This window comes from Chrysoperla carnea, chromosome X (genome assembly GCF_905475395.1).
Source record: "Chrysoperla carnea chromosome X, inChrCarn1.1, whole genome shotgun sequence".
Classification (NCBI taxonomy): domain Eukaryota; kingdom Metazoa; phylum Arthropoda; class Insecta; order Neuroptera; family Chrysopidae; genus Chrysoperla; species Chrysoperla carnea.
Genome location: NC_058342.1, coordinates 545,311 through 568,373, shown reverse-complemented (window position 1 = coordinate 568,373; position 23,063 = coordinate 545,311). Strand labels below are relative to the sequence as shown.

At 35.2% G+C, this 23,063-nt stretch overlaps 1 protein-coding gene and 2 non-coding genes across 3 annotated transcripts; 2 read left to right on the top strand and 1 right to left on the bottom strand.

The window, feature by feature from the left end:
* The first annotated feature begins 1,568 nt into the window (after positions 1-1,568).
* Positions 1,569-3,728, top strand: LOC123303169. The gene has a single exon (XR_006535595.1). It is a non-coding gene; the product is annotated as a small subunit ribosomal RNA (ribosomal RNA).
* A 924-nt stretch (positions 3,729-4,652) lies between these two features.
* Positions 4,653-4,807, top strand: LOC123303145. The gene has a single exon (XR_006535579.1). It is a non-coding gene; the product is annotated as a 5.8S ribosomal RNA (ribosomal RNA).
* A 3,709-nt stretch (positions 4,808-8,516) lies between these two features.
* On the bottom strand, positions 8,517-9,731 carry LOC123302273. The gene has a single exon (XM_044885134.1). It carries the CDS (start codon positions 9,729-9,731, stop codon positions 8,517-8,519), a length of 1,215 nt encoding a protein of 404 aa, XP_044741069.1.
* Positions 9,732-23,063: the final 13,332 nt, after the last annotated feature.

The window sequence follows — 23,063 nt, the reverse complement described above, 5'->3', positions numbered from 1 at the left end:
CTCACTAATGAAGAGGTTGGGGCGATGAGTAGGGCCGAACTCCAAACTCTCATAAACGAGAGGGCGGTTGTTCGGTGGCAGGAGAGGTGGTGCCAGACGGGGAGGGGCCGTGTGACGTGTGACGGACGACTTTGCGGCCACCTCTTTGTGAGGCGTTTGGCGGACAATCCAGGTTGCTACTGCGGTGCTGAATGTGAGGATGCAGTGTACTTATTGTGCGATTGCGGAGCATACGACCGCTTCCGGAAACTGGATGACATGTCCATTTACTGGGAGGGGGGTTCTTGGCATTTTGATTGGGTCCTGGCTACCACAAGTAGCCGCAAGTGCTTCAGGGAGTTTTTGCATAGGGCTTTTGCCCTACGCACTCGATGGCTTGCTGGGGCACAACAAGGCGAAGAGGTAGCTGTTGGAAACTGATGGTGCATGTATGACTGTCCCTGTCCGACTGGACGAGTTGCAGTCCAAATTGGTGATGTTTCTGTGCTGTGTTCTTCGTGTTGTCGTGCCTCTTGTCAGAAGGCACGACAATTTTTAGTAGTTACAGGTGCTGGCGCTGTTTCGGGGCGTGGCGTCGGGGCGTGCCCGTTCTTTTTGTCGTGGCGTTAGTCCGACAATGTTTCCATTGTCGGAGTCTTATCTGTTTCTTCCTTTTATTCTTAACCAGGGGCTATCTTTTAATCTATCTGGGGCGGGATAGAGTCGTTGAGGGTCAGGCTTCACCTGGTCCTTATGTGTGGGGGACTCGGCTTCACCTGGATTTTAAACTTTGTTAAAATGTCATGTGTATAATAACAAAACAAGGCATGTTTCAGGGACAACGCCGAACCCAGGCGGTCAATTGGGTACCATGGGTCACTTGCGTCCAAGCCCCATACACAGGGTGTTTCCACTGCCTGTGTGTGTGCAAGTGAATTGAGGACGGACTTGTGGGGGCAGTGTGTTAGAGCTTACATCGCAAGCTAGAGGGGGTGGCGCAGGCCTGCTGAGACCTTCAGTTGAGGAAGCACTCCTGCCTACCTTGTATCGGTGGGTGAGCAGCTTCTGGCTTCTGCCTCTGCTCGGGTGGGGACCTGCAGAGTCCCAAGTGCTTTAAGTAGGACGTGCTCTTCACTAAAGGGCTTCCGTAGGCTTACACCGAAAGGAAGGTTTGGTAGCCGTTGGCAATTAACTCTCGGCGCGCTGATTGAGCGTATCTCAATCCCGTCCCCATGGGGGGCGTGAGGGTAAGGCTAAAATAGCAGGTACCTCACGTAAAACTTTGCTTCTTCAATGTTCATATCTTCTATCTAGCGAAACCACTGCCAAGGGAACGGGCTTGAAAAAATTAGCGGGGATAGAAGACCCTGTTGAGCTTGACTGTAGTCTGGCATTGTAAGGAGACATGAGAGGTGTAGCATAAGTGGGAGATATATATTTCATTTTTGGGTATATATCGCAGGTGAAATACCACTACTTTCAACGTTTCTTTACTTACTCGATAAGGCGGATCGCATGCTTTGTTAATCCTTTAACCGATTACAAATGTCATGGTGTTCTTGAACCAAGCGTATAAGAGTGATGTTTATTCCCTGGTTGATCCTGCCAGTAGTCATATGCTTGTCTCAAAGATTAAGCCATGCATGTCTCAGTACAAGCCAAATTAAGGTGAAACCGCGAAAGGCTCATTATATCAGTTATGGTTCCTTAGATCGTACCCACATTTACTTGGATAACTGTGGTAATTCTAGAGCTAATACATGCAAACAGAGTTCCGACCAGAGATGGAAGGAATGCTTTTATTAGATCAAAACCAATCGGTGTAAATTTTTAATTTGCATCGTTTCGAATTTGGTAACTCTGAATAACTTTAAGCTGATCGCACGGTCAGCGTACCGGCGACGCATCTTTCAAATGTCTGCCTTATCAACTGTCGATGGTAGGTTCTGCGCCTACCATGGTTGTAACGGTTAACGGGGAATCAGGGTTCGATTCCGGAGAGGGAGCCTGAGAAACGGCTACCACATCCAAGGAAGGCAGCAGGCGCGCAAATTACCCACTCCCGGCACGGGGAGGTAGTGACGAAAAATAACGATACGGGACTCATCCGAGGCCCCTTAATCGGAATGAGTACACTTTAAATCCTTTAACGAGGATCCATTGAAGGGCAAGTCTGGTGCCAGCAGCCGCGGTAATTCCAGCTCCAATAGCGTATATTAAAGTTGTTGCGGTTAAAAAGCTCGTAGTCGAATCTGTGTCCTGCACTGTTGGTTCAATGCTCGCATTGTTTAACTAGCATGTAATGTGGGACGTCCTACCGGTGGGTGGTACAGATTATGTATAAAGTATATTTTAGTGTTATTATTTATTTAATGCATTATATATATTTTTATTATGTAATTTGTCGTAAGTGTTTAACCGTTAAGAGCGGTGGCAGCCCCCAATTGCAATCCCGTCGCGGTGCTCTTAATTGAGTGTCGAGGTGGGCCGGTACGTTTACTTTGAACAAATTATAGTGCTTAAGGCAGGCTCAAATTTTGCCTGAATATTGTGTGCATGGAATAATGGAATAGGACCTCGGTTCTATTTTGTTGGTTTTCGGAACTCCGAGGTAATGATTAATACGGACAGATGGGGGCATTCATATTGCGACGTTAGAGGTAAAATTCTTCGATCGTCGCAAGACGGACAGAAGCGAAAACATTTGCCAAAAATGTTTTGATTGATCAAGAACGAAAGTTAGAGGTTCGAAGGCGATCAGATACCGCTCTAGTTCTAACCATAAACGATGCCAACTGGCGATCCGCCGAAGTTCCTCCGATGACTCGGCGGGCAGCTTCCGGGAAACCAAAGCTTTTGGGTTCCGGGGGAAGTATGGTTGCAAAGCTGAAACTTAAAGGAATTGACGGAAGGGCACCACCAGGAGTGGAGCCTGCGGGTTAATTTGACTCAACACGGGAAACCTAACCAGGCCCGGACACCGGAAGGATTGACCGTTTGAGAGCTCTTTCTTGATTCGGTGGGTGGTGGTGCATGGCCGTTCTTAGTTGGTGGAGCGATTTGTTTGGTTAATTCCGATAACGAACGAGACTCTAGCCTGCTAAATAGACGTACTTTACCGGCATCTCAAGGCCCATCGGCTGTTTGTTTCCCATTTCATTCATTTTCATGTGTGTTATGTATTGTATTTATATATGCATGTATTTTTGAGATTTAACGATCAAGATTATATTTTGTATATATTGTGCTTTATGTTGCATATGTTATGGTGTATGGGTACGCAGTTTTTTGATGTGGTTTTTACTGCCGGCGTACAAATAATTCTTCGTAGAGGGACAGGCGGCATTCTAGCCGCACGAGATTGAGCAATAACAGGTCTGTGATGCCCTTAGATGTTCTGGGCCGCACGCGCGCTACACTGAAGGAAACAGCGTGTCCTCCTAGGCCGAAAGGTCCGGGTAAGCCGCTGAACCTCCTTCGTGCTAGGGATTGGGGCTTGCAATTGTTCCCCATGAACGAGGAATTCCCAGTACGCGCGAGTCATAAGCTCGCGTTGATTACGTCCCTGCCCTTTGTACACACCGCCCGTTTCTACTACCGGTTGAATGATTTAGTGAGGTCTTCGGACTGGTACGCGGCAATATTTCTGATATTGCCGATGTTGCTGGGAAGATGACCAAACTTGATCATTTAGAGGAAGTAAAAGTCGTAACAAGGTTTCCGTAGGTGAACCTGCGGAAGGATCGTTAACGATATATATAAAATATATTTTTTGTATTGTTTTTAAATATTCTAAAAATAAAAATATTATTGATAAGAAATATTTTTTTTTAACAAAATAACATATTAATATGTAATTTTCTCAAAATATATAATGTGTTAAAAGAGATACATTTTGGTTATGATAGCATATTAAAGTAATAAGCCAAACTTTTTCTATACACATAATATATCTGTATATAATATAGAGAATATTATATAAATATTAATAATATTTTTGTTATATGTAAAATATTTTTATATTCAATATTATTATTATTAAACAAAAATTAATTAATAAAATCTATAAATAATTTCTCTTATAAAAAAGTGAAATTAAAAATAGAATATATTGAAATTATTTGTTTATATTTATATAATCTCTATTAAGAAAAATAAAATTATAATTGATATAATCTATACTTTTATTTTTCTATGTTATATAATAAAAATAAAGAAAACACAAGATAAATTTTTTTTAAAGAATAAAATTTATTTTAAATTTAAATTTCTTTATATTTTGTCTTGATATTTCTTTTTTTTTCTTTTTTTAAATTATTATGTTAAAAACAAACCCATTTGTTTTGTATCATATTAATATTATATATATTTATGTAGAAAATAATTAAAAAAAAAAAAAAAAAAAATACATTTCTATAAAATATACCAAATATTAATTATTAAATCTAGCTAGCACTAACAAAAATATCAAAAATGTTATGTATATATTTATTAATATCATAATATCTTTAATTTTATATATATGTTTAAAATAAAATATATAATTTATATTGTAGAAAAATTTTTTATTTTAAAAAAATTTATAAAGATATAAATTAATAATTTTATTTTTTTATATAAAAAAATAAAGATTATTATTAATAATAATACTTACATTTAAAATTTAAAAAGATTACCCTGGACGGTGGATCACTTGGCTCGTGGGTCGATGAAGAACGCAGCTAATTGTGCGTCAACTTGTGAACTGCAGGACACATGAACATTGACATTTCGAACGCACATTGCGGTCCTTGGATACTGTTCCCGGACCACATCTGGCTGAGGGTCGTATACATTATATTAATAAATAAAAGATTATTTTACATATAATTTTTTTTTTTGAAAAAGAAATTTATCAATTATTAAAAAAGAAAATTTATTTTTTCATATTTAATTAAATTGATAAATAAAATTTTTATGAAAATTATTTATATATGAATGTTTTACGCCAAATATAAGAAAAAAATAAATATAAAATGTTTTTAATAGCATTTAAAATTTATATGTTTTTTATTATTTGTCGACATTTTTAAATTAATATATCAATATTATTTTTATCAATTAATTGTTGAGAGCGTTAATTTGTGGAAGTACATTTTTAATTTTAAAATAAAACAAAATTGTTTAGCAAAATCCACTTATCAATTTATTGTTAAAAATATGTTAACAGCTGTTTCGGCTTATTCAACCATTATCAAAACAGTAAACAATATTACGTTGTACACCTTTTTTTATACTAAACTTATTGTGACGCAATATCAGGTGATATTAATTTAAAAACAAAACAATATAAACATAAATATAAATAAATCTAAAATGGGTTAAAAAGAATTTAATTTAAAACTTATAATAATTAAAACTAATGACTAGAAGATTGTAAATGTTAAGTCAGCGCAGAAAACAATGATGAATAATAAGCATCCTTTTGGTCATTAAGTAATGTATTAGGCCTTTTGGAACATTTATAAATTTCCAATCCCTCCAATACATTCATCCTACAACCCTTTTCAGTTATGTGTAGAATGTCCATTTTTGCATTGGGGTGATGTCCTGTCTCCAGCAAATGTGTGGCGAAAGTAGATGCATCTTTGTTGTTTCTGAAACAACGCAGGTGTTCACGTTCTCGAATATGGAAACTTCTTCCCGTTTGCCCGACATAAACCCCTTCACACCCCAAACAGGATAATTGGTATATACCCGACTGCTTCTCTTTATCAATTTTGGATTTGTTATTTATTATAATATTGCCCAATTTCACCGGTGGTTTGAAAGCAGGTTTTATGTTGTATGAGCTCAAAATATTACCGATTTTTACCGATATTTTTCCATAATATGTAATGGAATTGTATCTAATGGATTCCTTATCCTTTGTGGAATAAATGGCCCTTTTTGCGATATTATTCGTCCTTCTTTTTAATATTTGATGAATAAGTTGTCGATCAAACCCGTTGTTAGTAGCTATTTGAGTGATGGTTTCTATCTCCTTTTTTAGGTTGGCTTGAGATAGCGGCAGGCTAAGGGCTCGATGTATCATGGAATTGAAGGCGGCCATTTTTTGAACAGGATGGTGAAGTGAATCTGCCGGGATAGTTGTATCAGTAAAAGTGGGTTTTCTATATACATCAAAAACCAATCTATTACCCATTTTTTTAATTTTTAGGTCAAGAAAGCATAGGGTATCTTCCAACTCGTTCTCAGTTGAGAATTGTATTTTGGGGTTCAATGAATTTATGTGTTCGACGAAATTATCCAACTGTCTGTTTGAGCCATCGCAACAAACAAAGACATCATCTACATACCGGTACCAACATATGATGTGCTGCTTGGCTAATGGAATATTGATTACTCTATTTGCTTCGAAATTCGCCATGAATATCTCTGCCAACAACGGACTTAACGTCACAAAAAATATTATTAAAGGAGTATATAATTGATTAATTTAAGAAAAAATTTTTTATTATTCTTCAAATCAGTGAAGCAAACTATTGTTATTTTAAAAAAAATACAAAAAAAATGTCATCAATTTTAAATCAATATAATACGTTGAAATCATTTTCTAAATTTAAAGATTTAGAAGTGAATAAAAAGTATTAAGTGCAGTTTATTCTATCATATAAAACCAAATTTGGTAGTAAATGGACGTTAGAATTGGAAGATTCATTGATTATTTTACCAAATCGTTATCAAAAATTAAAAAATGAAGAAGTCGATAAAATTTTGGAAACACAACCACTTTATTTAATTGTGAAGGGAGAAAATGAGTATGGCTCATTTGATCTCGAGTTTGTATAACAACAACCATATTTGAATACAATTACAAGAAAAAATGAATGTGGATCATTTGTTAATGGATGTCAACATCAACAACAAAAATGATAATGGAACGTAAATATTTTTTAAATCCATCAAGATCAATAGGCGTTGGTATTGATCCATCTTCTATGGTAGAGAAGATTAGATTTTCATCGAGAAAGTACTCAATATTTATGGATGTAAAACAGTGGTATTTGTTTTTGGAATTGCAATCATATATAATGGTGTATTTACATTCGCCTACATCAATGGGTGAAGAAGAAAATGTAAGTTTCGATGTAAATGGTCTAACCATAACACTTTGTTTAATAAAAAAGCAAAAAGTTATGATAATTAATAAAAAAATAATTTATTCTAATACATCAATTGTTAAAATATTTGAAATAAGTGGTATGTTGTCTTCCATTTTTGATTAATTAATTCAAGTAGACATAAAACAAATAATTAAAAAAATTAATGTATACACATATCGAATGATAAACAAACATCCTACCACCTATTTTGAACTTGAGTATACACTTGAAATGATTGGTCAATCTTGGGGAAAATTAGCTTTTATAATCTTAAAAGAAATATCATATTTTTATCCCAATAAATTGTTATTATAATTTTTTTATGTAATTGTATTCTTTAGTTCATATAATAAACGAAAAAAAAAAAGATTTGTTTTAATTAAGAAAATAATTTTCCTACAAATAAACTTACATCAGCAAAAAAATAAAAAGAACAAAAGGTTACAAACGCGCAAGAAAATTTTGCAAAGTTTGCAATTCAAAAAGTTCAAATACGTAAGTATAGATCAATATTTTCAGAGTATTTAAACAACGAAAATTGGAATTTTATATCTAGTATAGTATAATTATGGCGAATTTCACTTTTATAAATTACTATTATAAAATTACTCTGCCATTGTTTTACATTTTTTTAAAGAATAGTAACGTCAGTGTAGTGAATGCATTGTTAGATAGTGTATATCCCGTTCAACACAATATTCAAAACTCGGAAATACAGGCGATTACAAATCATGGATCAATTCAAAAAGTTTATAACAATTTTTATAATTCGAAAAACGAAACCGACCTAATAAATGTATCGGACGCATTTGAGAAAAATTCGAGAGATTTTTTTAATAGTAATTTTACTAGAAATGAGAATCAAATGGATACGTTAAAAAAATTAATGGAAGTGTTGAAACCCAATGAACTTTTGGATGACACCACATATGACCATCTAAAGGGTGAACGTAAAAGGCGAAGTATTAACGATCGGTTTAATATTCAGCAGCATGTACAAAATGTTGTAAATATTAACACAAAAATTTTACATATTATAAATATGGAAATTCTCGATTTCTTTAGTATCAACTACATTGAAAATGTAAAATATTTTTATATTAATTTCGTCGATGGTTCAATATTTCTACATGATGTAAGGTATTATGGATCTACTGAAAATATTTTTGTTGGGAAATTAAAAAGTAACACTTTAAAGTTAGTCCAGCGTCTGAAAGTTTTAATGAATAAGGAATTGGATTATTTGGAAAAATTCAAGATAGTTAAAAATAAAAAATAAACTAACAAAAAATTTCTAGTTCTCTTTTCAAATCCACAAATTTTATCTCTTTTTTTTCAGTGTGGAAGAGTTGGGAAAGGAAATAAGTGAAAAAATAGTTATTTTAGTATAATTTATTTATTTTCTAATCTTTTTACATTATTTGTAAGTGGATTATATTCAACAATACGATCATGTAAAATTAGACAATATGCACTAGTATTAGGCTTAATATTAGATTTACATTTGAATTCAATTTTAAGATCCACCGGTCCCGTCTTTATTTCACACATTTGGTGTGAACAATTTATGAGGGCAATGGGAGCTATTTCTTTGAATTGTAGTGGTGATAAGAGTGGTTGACTGTTAGTTTTATAATATGATTCTTGAAATTTTGAATACATATCGTATAGTAAAGCATATCGATTATTTTGAAAATCTATATTGAGATCACTATATGGATACACATCCGAGTTTAAAAACACTTTTATATCAGTCAAATTGGCATGATCAAAACGACTCGCATCCTTCTCCTTCAGGTTTCGTCGATTAGTTTGTAGAGCAAAGATAACAAATCTCCCCTTTTCCAAACGTGTTGATGATTTTACAGCCCAGACTTGGTGTGTTGTAGTTGGGAGAACTGGATATTCATACATATCCCAACTACGAAAGCTCATCTTAATTGATTGATTGCTATTGATAAATTTATATAATAAAAGTTTCTGCTCATCATGAAGTTGAACATGTGGAACGTGCCATTGTAGTTTTGTAATTTCAAATTTCATATCATCAGTTGGCGATATAATTGCATTTAAATCATTTCGTGCTCGATTCAAAATTAATTCATGCTTAACATTTGGAATAATTTTCATATAATCTTCTGCGAAGCCAAGAATTCTCTTTAATGGCAAGCAAATATTAATATTACCATCGGAGACATCAATGTTATTTTCAGGACACCAACCGGCATTTAATACCATTTTACTTTCATTAGCATTAAGTGAGATATAATGTTTTAATGTTAAAGTGTGTCCAACGTTGCGAACACGATCAATTTCAATACCATTTATTTCATAGCGTATTTCCTCAAATAAATAAGCCGGATAATTGTTTACCAATTTGGCAGTAGCTGATAGTGTATTATCGCTAGCTTTTTTCACGGTCCCCTCAATATAGAGGAAACTTTCGCAAATTAAAATATTAAAATTTTGATTTTGATTACAAATTCGTATTTCATCACTGTTGTCAAACGACGATAAAAATGGTGAATAGCTATGGTACTCAATTTTTGTAATACTTTCATCAAAGTGAACACCATCGGATATATTAAGCATTTCAGCGCTATCCATTGTTCGATGATAAAACAAGTCCCAAACTTTTCAAATAGTTTCTGTTCTCTGCCGTTAGTTTTCCAATGTTTTTCTTTTGTCCTTGTGTTGATGATAACGGCTTGATACTATATGTTGATTGTTGTCGTCTATTGTTGTACGTTATCATGACACAGATGTAAACGTACGATAATATTCTCACCACGAAAGTCAATTAAGTTACCGTTTTGATCATTAATTTTAATTGTTAGAGATGTTAGCTTCTTAACGTTCACAGGCAAATAAATGATATTTTTTGGAACTTCAACTATTTTATAGCCTGGCTCCACCATCGGATAGAATTCGTGTAATGTATGCATCAATTTATTATTAATATAGGCTCCCGTTGTAATATTGCTCTCGATACGGATAACGTCTACTTTGTTAATATTTACGGGTAAATCTGATGTGTGTAAATAATTGGATTCTAATTCACGCCGGCTGAAACCCAACAATGAGCCAATCGAATTCTCCCTATTGAAATAGAGTTTTTCACTACATCTCACTTCACATTGTAAAGTATTGTTATTTGCTTGAAGTGTTAATGTAATTTTTTTCGGGTGGTTCTTATTGTATTGTTGAAGAAACTCTTGTACATATTGATTAATATCATGTATTTCGTAGGCTCCAACCGGTAACATAATAATTAAAATGTTACCAATATGAATTTGATTACAGCTGTTGTCGACATTAGCGATAGAATTATACGATTGAAAAGTATATAATGCACATTATAATGCACATTTGTAGTTTTTTGAGCCAAAATCAATGGGTGAAAAATAATCGACGGTGATGATTTTTTACAAACAGTTAGTGTATACGATGATGATGGCATAGTAAATGAAAATTTTTAGAAAAAATCACAGTTATTTATAGAAAATTTTCTGGTGTTAATAAAAACTGGATACACAGGTGTCCACAATTGTATGTGTTGAAATCTTGATATCTCATATAATTATAATTTATTGTAGTATCAGCATCCAAATATTTAACAAGCTCCAACGGTGGTTGTAAATTTCCAAAACTATCAAAATATTCAGCTACTACACCGCACTTTCTTTAAGCGCACCAGTGTGCTCTCCCATGTCCTGAATCATCTAAATTTATAATTGCACATTCATTTTTTCTTGGCTTCTGCGGTAAATTGTCACGCATGAAAACACCACGAAAATATGGGATATTTTTACAATATTTATATAGATCTGGTTCATTTAGAGGACGTTTCGGTAGTAGCTTCATTGTTAGTTTTTTGGATTCATGTATAAACCAAGACCGGTCTTGTAGGGCCACAAAAATAAACCATTACCATTATTCAAAGCAATCTCCTCCATTGTCTTGTTATGACGTTGTTTTTCAGCAAGCTGTTTTTTAGCATTACTAGCATCAGTAATGGCTTTAGCAACGCCCGCAGTACCACCGGCTAGTGAACCAAAAGCCGAGAGACCAGCAAATAGGGGAAGTAAGAATGGAAGTGCGCCGCCAACTTTTGGAATTGGGATGATTCGTGGTGTTCTTACATTTTTCCGTTTAATTACTTTTTTAGCAGCAGTAATAGCAATTTTAATTGCATCATTAATGTTGGTGGCTTTTGTTTTCTTTAAAGCATCTCGTGCACTTTTCACGGCCGCTCGAAACGGGATTTTTCTTTGTTTTTTCACCTTCTTCTTCTTCTTCTTCTGGCTCCGATCAACATAACCCATCCCCAATTTAACTTTAGCTTTCATGGCGTTTGTCACAGCCCAAGCAGCAGCTCGTTCTCCAAATCCGGCGTCCGTTGATTTAACACGACTCCACGCTTTATGGCTAATTCTAAATCGGCCTTATGACGGTTATTTAAATCTTTATATTTTGAGTATGCAATATCATGATTTTTACATGCACTATCTAACTTGTTAATTCTTTGATCACCTCTCGCCAATCGTGTGTTTAAATCAGTACCAGGACCACAAAATTGATAGCCGGGTACATGTAGTTCAAATGGTAGGGAATTTATAATGGAAATAACAAACCCTCGACCACAAACTCTCCTCGACGATGAATAACGACTAACGTTTCGGCCACGATAGATCATATTATTTATTGATTTTTTTTTCCCAGCACACACATAAAATATTTATATATATATATATTAGATTAACAAAAATTGTCAACCCTCCACCACCGCACTGCTGCCATCTGGCGTTAGAATCCAAATGATGGAAGCCGGCGTCTAGCTGCTGGATGCCGGCATCTAGCTGTTGACCCATTACGTGTACAACCTTGATGGAATTAGTTCTATCGCAAAAAATGCGTTTTATAAAACAAAATATGGTTTTACCGATACGAAACGCTGATTTCGAAAATACAAAAACTTGTGTCAAGAAACATGGTGAATTGTTACCAAATAGTATACGTGGAATTTTATGTGGTCCTTCAAATTCAGGTACTTAAAAAAACAAAAATATTTTTTTTCTTCAATTATTATTAATATTATTATTGTTGATGTTGATGTTGTTGTTGTTGTTGTTGTTGTTGTTGTAGGAAAAACAAATGTTGTTATAAGTCTCCTCGAACACCCCAATGGTTTAAAATTTGAAAATGTCTATGTGTATTCAAAGTCTCTCCATCAGCCAAAATATCAATATTTAAAGAAGATATTAGAAAATGTAAAAGGATTAGGTTATTATGAATTCTCCAATAACTGTGATGTGGAAGAGGCGCGTAAGAATTCAATATTTATATTTGATGATGTTGCTTGCGATAAACAAGATAATATTCGTTTGTATTTTTCAATATCACGTCATAACGATATTGATTGTCTCTATTTATCCCAATCATATACAGCAATTCCAAAACACTTAATCAGAGACAACTGTAATCATTTAATCTTGTTCAAACAGGATGATTTAAATTTACGTCATATATTCAATGATCATATCAATACTGATATAAATACTGTCATTTGATACATTTAAAAGTATGTGTGCGGAGTGTTGGAAACAAAAATATGGATTTCTAGTGATAGATAAGGATTGTGAAATTAATAAAGGACGTTATCGTAATGGATTTGATACTTTTATACAGATTTAAGTTGTCATCGGTTCTATTTTTATATCGGATCATCGATCATACCCGTTGTTAACAGGTCTGTTTATAACACCACCCCGTTAACAACGCCCCCCGTTGTGTCAACGGATCTCTGTTTATAACGGGTGTGTTACATGGAAAAATAAATCATTTCATCGTCAACCGTTAAACGGATAACTACCCTCTCATTACATTTGTGTGAACAAAAAAAAAATAAATAATGGATGAACAGCTTACAAAAAATATAATTAAAGCATCGAAATCAATTCGAGAAAAGTATAAACAAATTAAGAGTATAAAAATTGAATCTGATCTTTTAGTTAAAACAAATTTGAAACCAATTACCGCACCGTTGGAAGAGATTGTAACAGAAATTAAAGAAAAAAAGAAAAAATTGGATATAAAAAATGTGGAGACATCACCACCATCACCACCTAAAAAAGAAACCATAACACCTCCATATGAAATGGTAAAAACACCATTAATGCTAGATTCAGACAATGATGAAGTTTTTCAAACAACACCCGTTCGTCGTGAATCAGCCCAATTAGCAGCTAGAAGGCTGATGAGTCAACCTAAAGCTCAGGGATATGTAGAACTTGAAAATTTTTTTTCAAAAAATGAAGATTTTGGTGATATAGCAGGAGAATATCTAAAACGTACGCTCACCACAAATACCGCTATCGATCAAACTTTTGGACCACGCTGGGAAGACGGTAAATGGTATATTGGTAATTCTGAGTTACATATACACAATAATAATTTAGAAATTGGTGAGACATCGGACAAAGGTACTCGCGGTCTATACGAATTGCTATTTATGAAGAAATCCGATGAAGATTTGTACAATCAAGAAGATCTAATCAAGTATGGTTTTATTTTGAGAACAACAAATGCACATAGACATAAAAAAGATGAAAATCTACAATTAAAATCGAGTAAAAGTTACAAGTATAATCATATTATTAAACCAATGTTCCCAAACATCAACAATCAAAAAAAAAAGTCGGCAACGGCGATTACCAAACCACCAATTAGCCGGAAAAGATTTAAAACTACTACTGACGATAATAATGATCATAGTAATGGGAAAATAGAAGGCTTAGGCTTAATGCAACTCACTGATAATGTTCATTACACCGACTGGAACGATGTAAATGAAATTTGTCAGCGCCTTAAGGTCCTTATTGCAGCCCAGCACGCAGGTCATTCAAATGTGCAAAGCGAAATATTGAGTATACTCGAGGAATTATATGAAGCCAACATTATTGTATAAATATCAAGCTCCAATCACTCATCACCATCACAATCAATATGAGTGTTGATAAGTTTGGGCGTTCAAGTAGATCGGCTGCTTCATCAACTATACTTCGAGCTAATTCTGAAATAAAAACTCTCAAACAATATCTACTTAAAACAAATGAAAAAATTACTACACTAACAGACAATTTGGATGTCATGACTAAAAATCTAGCTAATTTGTATGTGAAACTTAATGGATTAACATCTACAGTGAATACGAGTTCACACTCATTGGGGGAGTTGACAAAAGAAGTACATGATTATAAAAAAACCATAACGGGTGATTTCGATAATAGCATTCGTAATTTATTTGCTCAATTTGATAAAAGCTTAGAGGTTCTTAAAAGATCGTTTGAGCTAAAAGATGATGAAAATGTGAAAAAGCTAAGTGCGGATGTTGAAAAACTTATTGAGCAGAAGTGGTTTACATATATAACTAAATTAAATAAAAATATAAAGTTATTAAATGAGGAAAAACTTATCGAATATGATATCTAAGAAGCAACAAGTTGTCAACGAACTCCATATACCTGCACGTAAGAATTTTAAACGGAGAAGAGTAATTATAAAAGGTCTGGATGATTTATGGCAAGCGGACTTAGTTGAAATGGGTTCATATGCTAAAGAAAATAATGGATACAAATATTTGCTTACGATTATTGATTCATCAATTGTTGAGCGGTTCAATCGGACTATAAAGGAGCAAATGTGGAAACAATTCAGTTTAAATGGATCATATAAATGGGTGAATCTTATCTCATCATTGATTACTAACTACAATCAAAAATATCATCGTACTATAAAAATGAAGCCATGTGATGTTAATGCTTCTAATGAAAAAATGTTACTCTCCACCATCTACAATAATATTAAAATCACCGACCGACCAAAGTTTAAAATCAATGATCATGTTAGAATTTCTAAATATAAATCATTGTTTGACAAAGGCTACCTACCATCATGGACTGCCGAAATATTTCAAATAAGAAAAATTCGAAACACTAATCCAGTAACTTACCTTCTTAACGATACCAATGGAGCTGAAATTCTTGGTGGATTTTATGAATTCGAACTACAAAAAGTAAAATATCCCAACATCTTCTTAGTGGAGAAAATTCTAAAATGTCAAAAGAATAAGGCGTTCGTTCGATGGTTAGGATACTCTAAGGATTTTGATTCGTGGGTAAATAAAATCGATATTGTTAAATAAAAAAAATTTTTTATATTAAAAACAAATATGCATTAATTTTTTTCACTTAAATAATAAATACAAAAAAATGTTTACATTTGTTTTTTTATATTAAAAAACCAGTCAACAATTTCTTGTAGAGAAGATAATTCCACATAAATATTCCAAATCCAATATTATTTCCACTTCACCAATGCTGAATACGAAATCAACCTGTTAAAGTATATTTCACTAGCTTCCAGAGCTCATGATAAATGTAACAATTACAACAATTATGAAGACAACCATAGTTGTCAAGATGGTGCAGAGAATACCTGTTCCAAAGGTATTCAAGAAACGTCGTTGGTCGTTATATCAAACAAAAAAATAAGAAAATATTTACAGTTTTTTCAAATCCATTCAACATAAACATTTTGCGGACTTTTGAACAATTTTTTACATAAAATGTAATCCGCTTGTTTGTCTACATATATTGTTGCTGTCTTTTCATAGTCCATTATAGTCTCCAATTTATTCATAAACTGCACCAAAGTGCAGTCATTCTGCCATCCGCCAAAAATTTTCAATCTCCAATAATTTTGAATGTACCAATGTCCCATTAGTACATTTTCTTTATAAATTGAGGCCTCCGTCATTCTATTGTTTTCAGTTTTGAAACACACACTTAGTTTTGACATTTTTGTTGATGTTGTAAAAAAATTTTAATTTTGTACTACAAAAAATGAATATGGAGCTAAAGAAATTCAAGCTTATATACTTCTTAAACACTACTTTGACCTAATTAGTATATCCGCCACACGACTTTTACAAACCACAATAAGTTTTTTTGAAGATAAATGACTATACTTACAATTTTAATTTAAAAAAATAAAATTAAATTGTAAATTCAAAAAAATTTAATATCAATATATACATAAATAATTAACAATCAATAATATTTTTTTAGTTTCTTAATTTATAATGACCCCATGCATATGTATCAAAACTACCATCAATCATACATCTTTTATCATCATTTCCGCTTAACGCTACCTTACTCTCTTCAATACTATACAATTTATGTTTAAATGAACGTATACATTTTTGATTTTTGATTTATTCAAACACTCATAATAATCATCAAAAGTTATTTGATTTTTTACAACATCTCTCTTAATACCTTTTATCTTTTTCACAATATTTTCATTATCATTATCAATCTTATAGGCATACATTTTTTATCTTAATCCAATAAACTCAGTCATAATCTTTCCATTTAATTCATCCTTCAGTAATCCAGACACTTTTTTATTAACTAACGGCATACCATAAATATTATTCGGTTCATAATCGCTTGTATCAAATCTATCTATATATGCTTTCTTAATCTCATATATGTCATCGGTCTCAATGCTATAGATTATTGAATCCGTATCAGTGTATAATCCTTTAGCCTTATTCCCAAATTTGGGTTTGACATAACCATAATGAAAATCATTGAAACAGGTTTTTGCAATATCTAAAGTAGCCATTCCCACAATAATCGGTCTATTGAAATATAAAGATAGATTTTTCATTTCAATTGCTACTAAATTTTCACTAAATATTGTACGATTATAAAAATTCGGCTTAGCAATCAATACTTTTACACCATATCGACCAAACCATCGTGTACGTAATTTTACTACCCTTCTTTTTCGAATATTTTCCATAGTTTTCCCAAACACAGCATTGTTCATTAACTTGTAAAATTTTTTTTCAAAATTGCTCTTTGCTTCAGCTCTCATTTTTATATTCAAATCGATGTATGGTTTGAGCCATGCTGACTGATCAAATTTTAATATACGATGTACTTTTTCTAAAATCATCCCATATTTTAAACACTGTTTTAAATTTCTATAATGCAAAATATATTTTTTCTTATCGTACAATGTTGCAATAAGCTTTTTACTTTTTCCCCCCGGAGGCTTTTCGTGAGTGGGACACATGGGAAGATCATTATGGATATCATGTATATCATCTGGATATTTTAAATCAACTTCAAAAATGTACCCTTCTGGATTATCATCCGGTATAGACTTTACATCAATGTCCGTATCATCATACCCTTGAAAATTTTTTAATGGGAGACACTGTTTCATTGCCCAAGCATACATACCATTCACAGCCCAATACATTAAATATTCACTCTTTTTATTACAATCATAATTTGACATATATTTATTATTTGCTTTAGCATATCGATTACTGCATTGGCTTAATCCACCACGAGTACCTTGCTCCACAAACATTATCATATCAATATCAGTTAGTAATTCTAATTCGACTTTCGTATATTTTAACATTGCCTGCCAGGTTAACCCAGGTAAAGTATAATAATGACAGGGATCTAAGTGGTATTTTTCCAAACACATATCGCGAAAATTTTCAAAAATATCAGCAAGTAATAAAACATCTGTTTTTAAATATAAATCACTATATTCACCCAAGGTTTGTATATTAAAGGCTTTCCACACATTTTGAGCATGTCTGTATTCATCAATTGAAATTTTTGAATCAGTTAAAGTACTAAAAAACATATCAATTGATGGTAGAGATTGTTCATCTAATTTAGTTAAATCACTTATATAATCATATGGGAATACACCCTTTCGCGTTAGTAATTTAAATTTATCATTATCACCATCAAAACAATTTTTATACAATATTTTATACTCGCTAAGAAATGCTGCTAAATTTTCTAACGATGCGTTTAAAAATCGAAATGAATCTATAAATTTTAATTTGATTTTTGTACCTGTCACCTGTTTTATAAAAGAAATATAGTTTTCTTTTGTCAGAGGTATTAAACTAATACTACCTTTAAAGGTTGTAGCTATCTCTTCTATAATTAAATGCGCATCATATCCACTAAGATTATGGAATACAATTGGTATAGTATGGGATTCATGATAATTTAAATTACAATCCGAATGGGCTACTCCCCTAAACGCGCCTGTGAAATGATTATGATCTAAAACTCGATCCGTAGCAGAGAGAGGCTCCCCACAAATATGACAATTAGTTACCATCTTAATTTTTTCTTTTTCACTAGCATTTAATTTGATCATTGGTACAGGATTTTCAATTGTTTCATTAACTTTGTCCGCTAAAGTTTTCAGTTCCATTGCAAGCCATCTTTCACAATTTTCACCTCTGTATGATTTATAATAATTTAGTTTATTTTTATATGTACAACACACATAGTATCCAACACTGTAAGCAATATGTTTTTGATAGCATTTTGCTTTTTTACCAACACATTTGTCTATGGGCGCTAACATACACTCAAAGTCAACATAAACAGAAATGACTGTACGCTCTTTATTTGCAAACTTTTTAAATTTCATTATTTTTTTATCTGGAGCTGGTAAAACAACTTTACATTTATTATACTCTCCACATTCTACACTATGTTTTTTAATTTTATTTCAGACACAAAATATTGTTGACATCTATCACAAATATATATTGCCCCATTATGTTTACTCATTTGTCTTGATATGAGTCTTGATAAATTCTTTATCCAACAAAAATGATATTTAATATTTATATCATCATTATCATGCTTGATACTATCAAAATCAAAATTGTCATCATCTTCTACATAAATATTTTGTATCATTAACAGATTAACATGAATTGTTTGTTTTTTTGATGTTAAAAACACTGGCTCAACACTATATTTCCCTTTTTTACACAATTTCAAAATATATACATTTATACTTAACCCATTTAATTTTTCAAATTTGGGGACTTGTTTCAATGTCATTGGAAAGCTAATACCTTTTAATTTCAAAACGTTCGAATAGTGTGGATATGAACTCATTCTGTTTGAATTGTTTTTTACTGGATATAGGGCTGAAGTTACTGCCCATGCAAAGCATGCTCCATCAATATTTTGAACATTCACACAGGCTTATTTCGCTTTAATATATTTTGGTAATTCTATGTATGATGAGCCTCTTAATAATTGACATTTGTTTATATGTATTCTTAAATTAACTATGTCCCTTAATGCCCACCCACTATCACGTTCTTGAAATTCTTCCAATTCTGCTAAAAGTGGCTCCTTGACATTAACCAAAAACCATTTTTTTAGATCTGTTTGACGATCGATAATTACATTCTTTGTATTAAAGAATTTCATTGAAGATACATTTTCATTATCAATAAGCTTAAAAAACTGACAACATAATGATGTATTCACTTTTATGAATTCAAAACGGTTTAAAATGTTTTTGATTCGCGTACTAAACATCATTACAGCGTCCTTCAAAAAAAATTTAGGTTCTTTGCAAATTAAATTTACTATTACACTTGTCCTTAAACGGCTTTCGAATGCTGACTCGATGTCTTCCCACTTCATTCCACGAACTTTTTTCCCATTGACATAACTACCGCCCTTATGTAAAGATGATTTTATTTGTTCGCGAAAGCTTATCATTGTAAAAATACAAGCTTCCAAATGGCTTTTTGTTGAACACTCGGACTATTTTCATTCCGAAAATCAAAATTGCGAAATTACCATCTGACTTCAGACCAATTTCCATCGGGTCTGTTGTCATTCGTCAATTTAATAAAATTCTTAAGGATACTAAAGTCGAATACTATCATACGCCTGTTAAACAGGGAGGAATTGGTATTCCATGTTTAAGAATGGCTATCCCGCTTATGCGTAAGAGTCGGCTAGAATCCCTTGAGAAGTCTAGTTCCCCGTACTTCCAGGCCGCTTCCCGCTCGTGGTTGGTTTGTAATCAGCTCGAGTGGTGTTCGCGCGTCCTGCGAGGTTATGGTGTACAATTGACCTCGAAAGTGATTGTGAATAACACCATGGCAAAAGCTCTGCATGGTTCTGTAGATGGTGGTGGATTGAAGGATTCGCATCAGGTTCCTGCGTCTTCAGACTGGGTCTCGCTTCGTTCCTCCTGCCTCACTGGAAGAGACTATGTGGACTTTCACCATATTCGAGCGAACACCATACCTACACGAGCCAGAACTTCTAGTGGTCGCGACTTCGATCGACAATGTCGAGCTGGATGCCAAGCATCTGAGACGGCACATAAAGTCATCCAGAAGTGCTTCAGAACCCATGGGAGTAGAGTCGCTAGGCACAATAAGGTGGTTAGTATCGCAGCCGCAGAACTTAGGCGTATTGGGTGGGACGTCGTCTGTGAACGTGCGTTCCTTACGAATCAGGGTAAGCGAAAACCAGATATTATTGCTTCACGAGATCGTCGTGTTGTGGTAATTGATGCCCAGATAGTAGGAGACGGTTATCCATTGGATGAATCACATCGGCGCAAAGTATCGAAATATAAGGACTACTGTACCGCACATAGTACTTATGGTACACAGAACAATCTTGCGTCTCTTAGTTTCCAGTGATTCCATCCTGTTACACATTGAGCTTCACCTGGGCCTGTCGACCGTCTGTCGGGGATGTGGCCGTTTACGTGGGATTCTACCGTATGGCCATGACGAAATAGGGTGGGTCATGGTCATTAGCGGCCCAATACGAAGGAGGTAGACCTAAGTGTTTTTCCTCTTGTTTAGTTAGACCTAAGTGTTTGGCCTCGCACTGAGGGTGCCCATTGGAAACATCCACTGACCCGGTACGCTCGTAAACTTTGGTTTGCGAAAAACCAGGGTACCCACCATAGTGGATCAACGACTGATCCTATTAAATTACGATCATTGTCGTGTAGATGGGGAAGTATATATGCAGCCACCTTCCGTCCGCTGATTGGCGTCTCTGTCTTATCGTTTTAGGAGGGAACGCCAAGGTCGGATGGTTGGGTTTCATTACTAGCACATTTCGTGTCATAGGGTGACTGACATGTTGCTTCGAGTGGACCACAGAACGACCACTTCTCCTACAGGCGCTTTGCAGGAACTTGATGTTGCTCCGATCCTGTGTTTTATTATTCCAAAATTTTTTTTATCGAGACTGAGTGACTTTTATCACTCTGTGTGTCAAAAGTGCGTTAGCTCTCGAGCGCAAGGCCAGCGCCTAGTTCGGGGTAAGGCTTAACAAAGATAGCTAGGTACCCCACGTACGACAAATACATATTAATGCCCCTATCTACTCCTGCCACCGGCCGTAGTGTCGGTGGGACCAGAGCATACTGGTATCAGCCGGGTCCCTGGTTGGCGGATAGGAGATGCCGATCGGTTTGCACCAACCACTGATTGATTGGAGCTTGCTCCCCCGGACCAAAGTTTGCGAGTGGGAAGGAAAACCCATAAAACCATATCCTGGTGTTGTCCAGTGGCGATTGTGCTGTAATTTTTCCTACTGTGTTGATGTATTCCTATATGTGGCTGGCCGATCTTTCACTCACGTTGGGAGTGGCCGAAGCTGATCTGGGATCGGCAAAGGTCTGATGTGCGCTGTGCGCTGCCGATACGTGTGTGGCTGGGAGGTCTAACGGCTAGCTTCGGCCCCTGGCCAGGAAGTGTGCGTTGAACACAGGGTTCGGAACCTGTGTTGCTCCGAGCGGGTAATGGCACGTCCGTGAATTCCGGTGTCGTTCTTGGTAACCCCAAGTGAGTGTTGGGCCCCTGAGTACAGGGGTGGTAGTAGCCGATGCCTACAGGATCTGTTGCTGCTTGGGTGTACCTGTTCCCAACTATACTCGGCTCGCTCCTTCACACACGATTAGTCGTAAAATTGAGTATATGGATGAGTCAAATAAAATTGGTTTAGCTGGAGGCCAGTCGTCAGCCGGAAAGGGCGACAAAATGGAGACGGACGGTGCGCATAAGGGCCAAGCCGAAGGCTCTTGGCACACCGTGGGAGAAAAGAGGCGGAAGATCGAGCCCAGCGACTCAAGATCGAGTACCACTGAGTCCGAATTTTCCGATTCGGAAGCTTCGGGCTTCTGCGAACGGGCAGCGGCTTTGAAAGAAACCGCGAAACATGCCATGATGGGCTTTGCTGGGTCTAGACATAGGCAGGCCCACATATCTGAGCTTGGCATGGTCTATGCCAAATATAGGGACCTGGTGGGCGCGCTAATGAAACGAGTCGGAGAGCTCGAGAAGGGACAACCTGTCCCTTCACAATCTCCTCCAACTATTGCTGGCGAATTGGCGAGCTTTAAGGAGGAGATTCGGGTGATGGTTTCTGGGATCATGGCGAAGCACATGTCCCAAGCGGTCCGTGTGGTACCACAGGTGGCTAAAGCGCCACCACAGGTACCTAGCACGAGCTCGCTGGTGACGAAGGCCACACCAGGCCCTTGTGGCACCAGAGCTGCCCAGCCTGCGGTTAACGAGGCCCAACCGCAGAATAAGAAGAAAAGGAAGAAGAAGAAGAAGAAAGGACCTGTGAAGTCCTATGCGGTGGTCGTAAGATCTGCTGCGGAACCCCTTACCGGTGATCAGGTAAAGGGGAAAATGCTGGAGTGCGTCAGCCCGCCCGAAGACGTCCGAATTAGGGCTGTTCGGAGGATGCGGGATGGTCTCGTTATCGACCAAAACGGCTGAAGAGGCAGAAATGCTTAAGCAGTGCGGCGAATTTCGTGCGGGCGGTCTTCTGGTTGAAGACCCGAAGGGTCTTCTGCCTAAGATCCTGGTGCATGACGTGCCAAAATCCTGCACGGATGAGAAGCTGGTTACCGCGGTAGCCAAAACCAGCTTGAAAAACCTGACCCTGGAGGAGTGCAAGAAGCGATTCAAGGTAGTCAACAGGATGGGTAGGGGTGATACCCAAAATGTCTTGTGCGAACTACCAG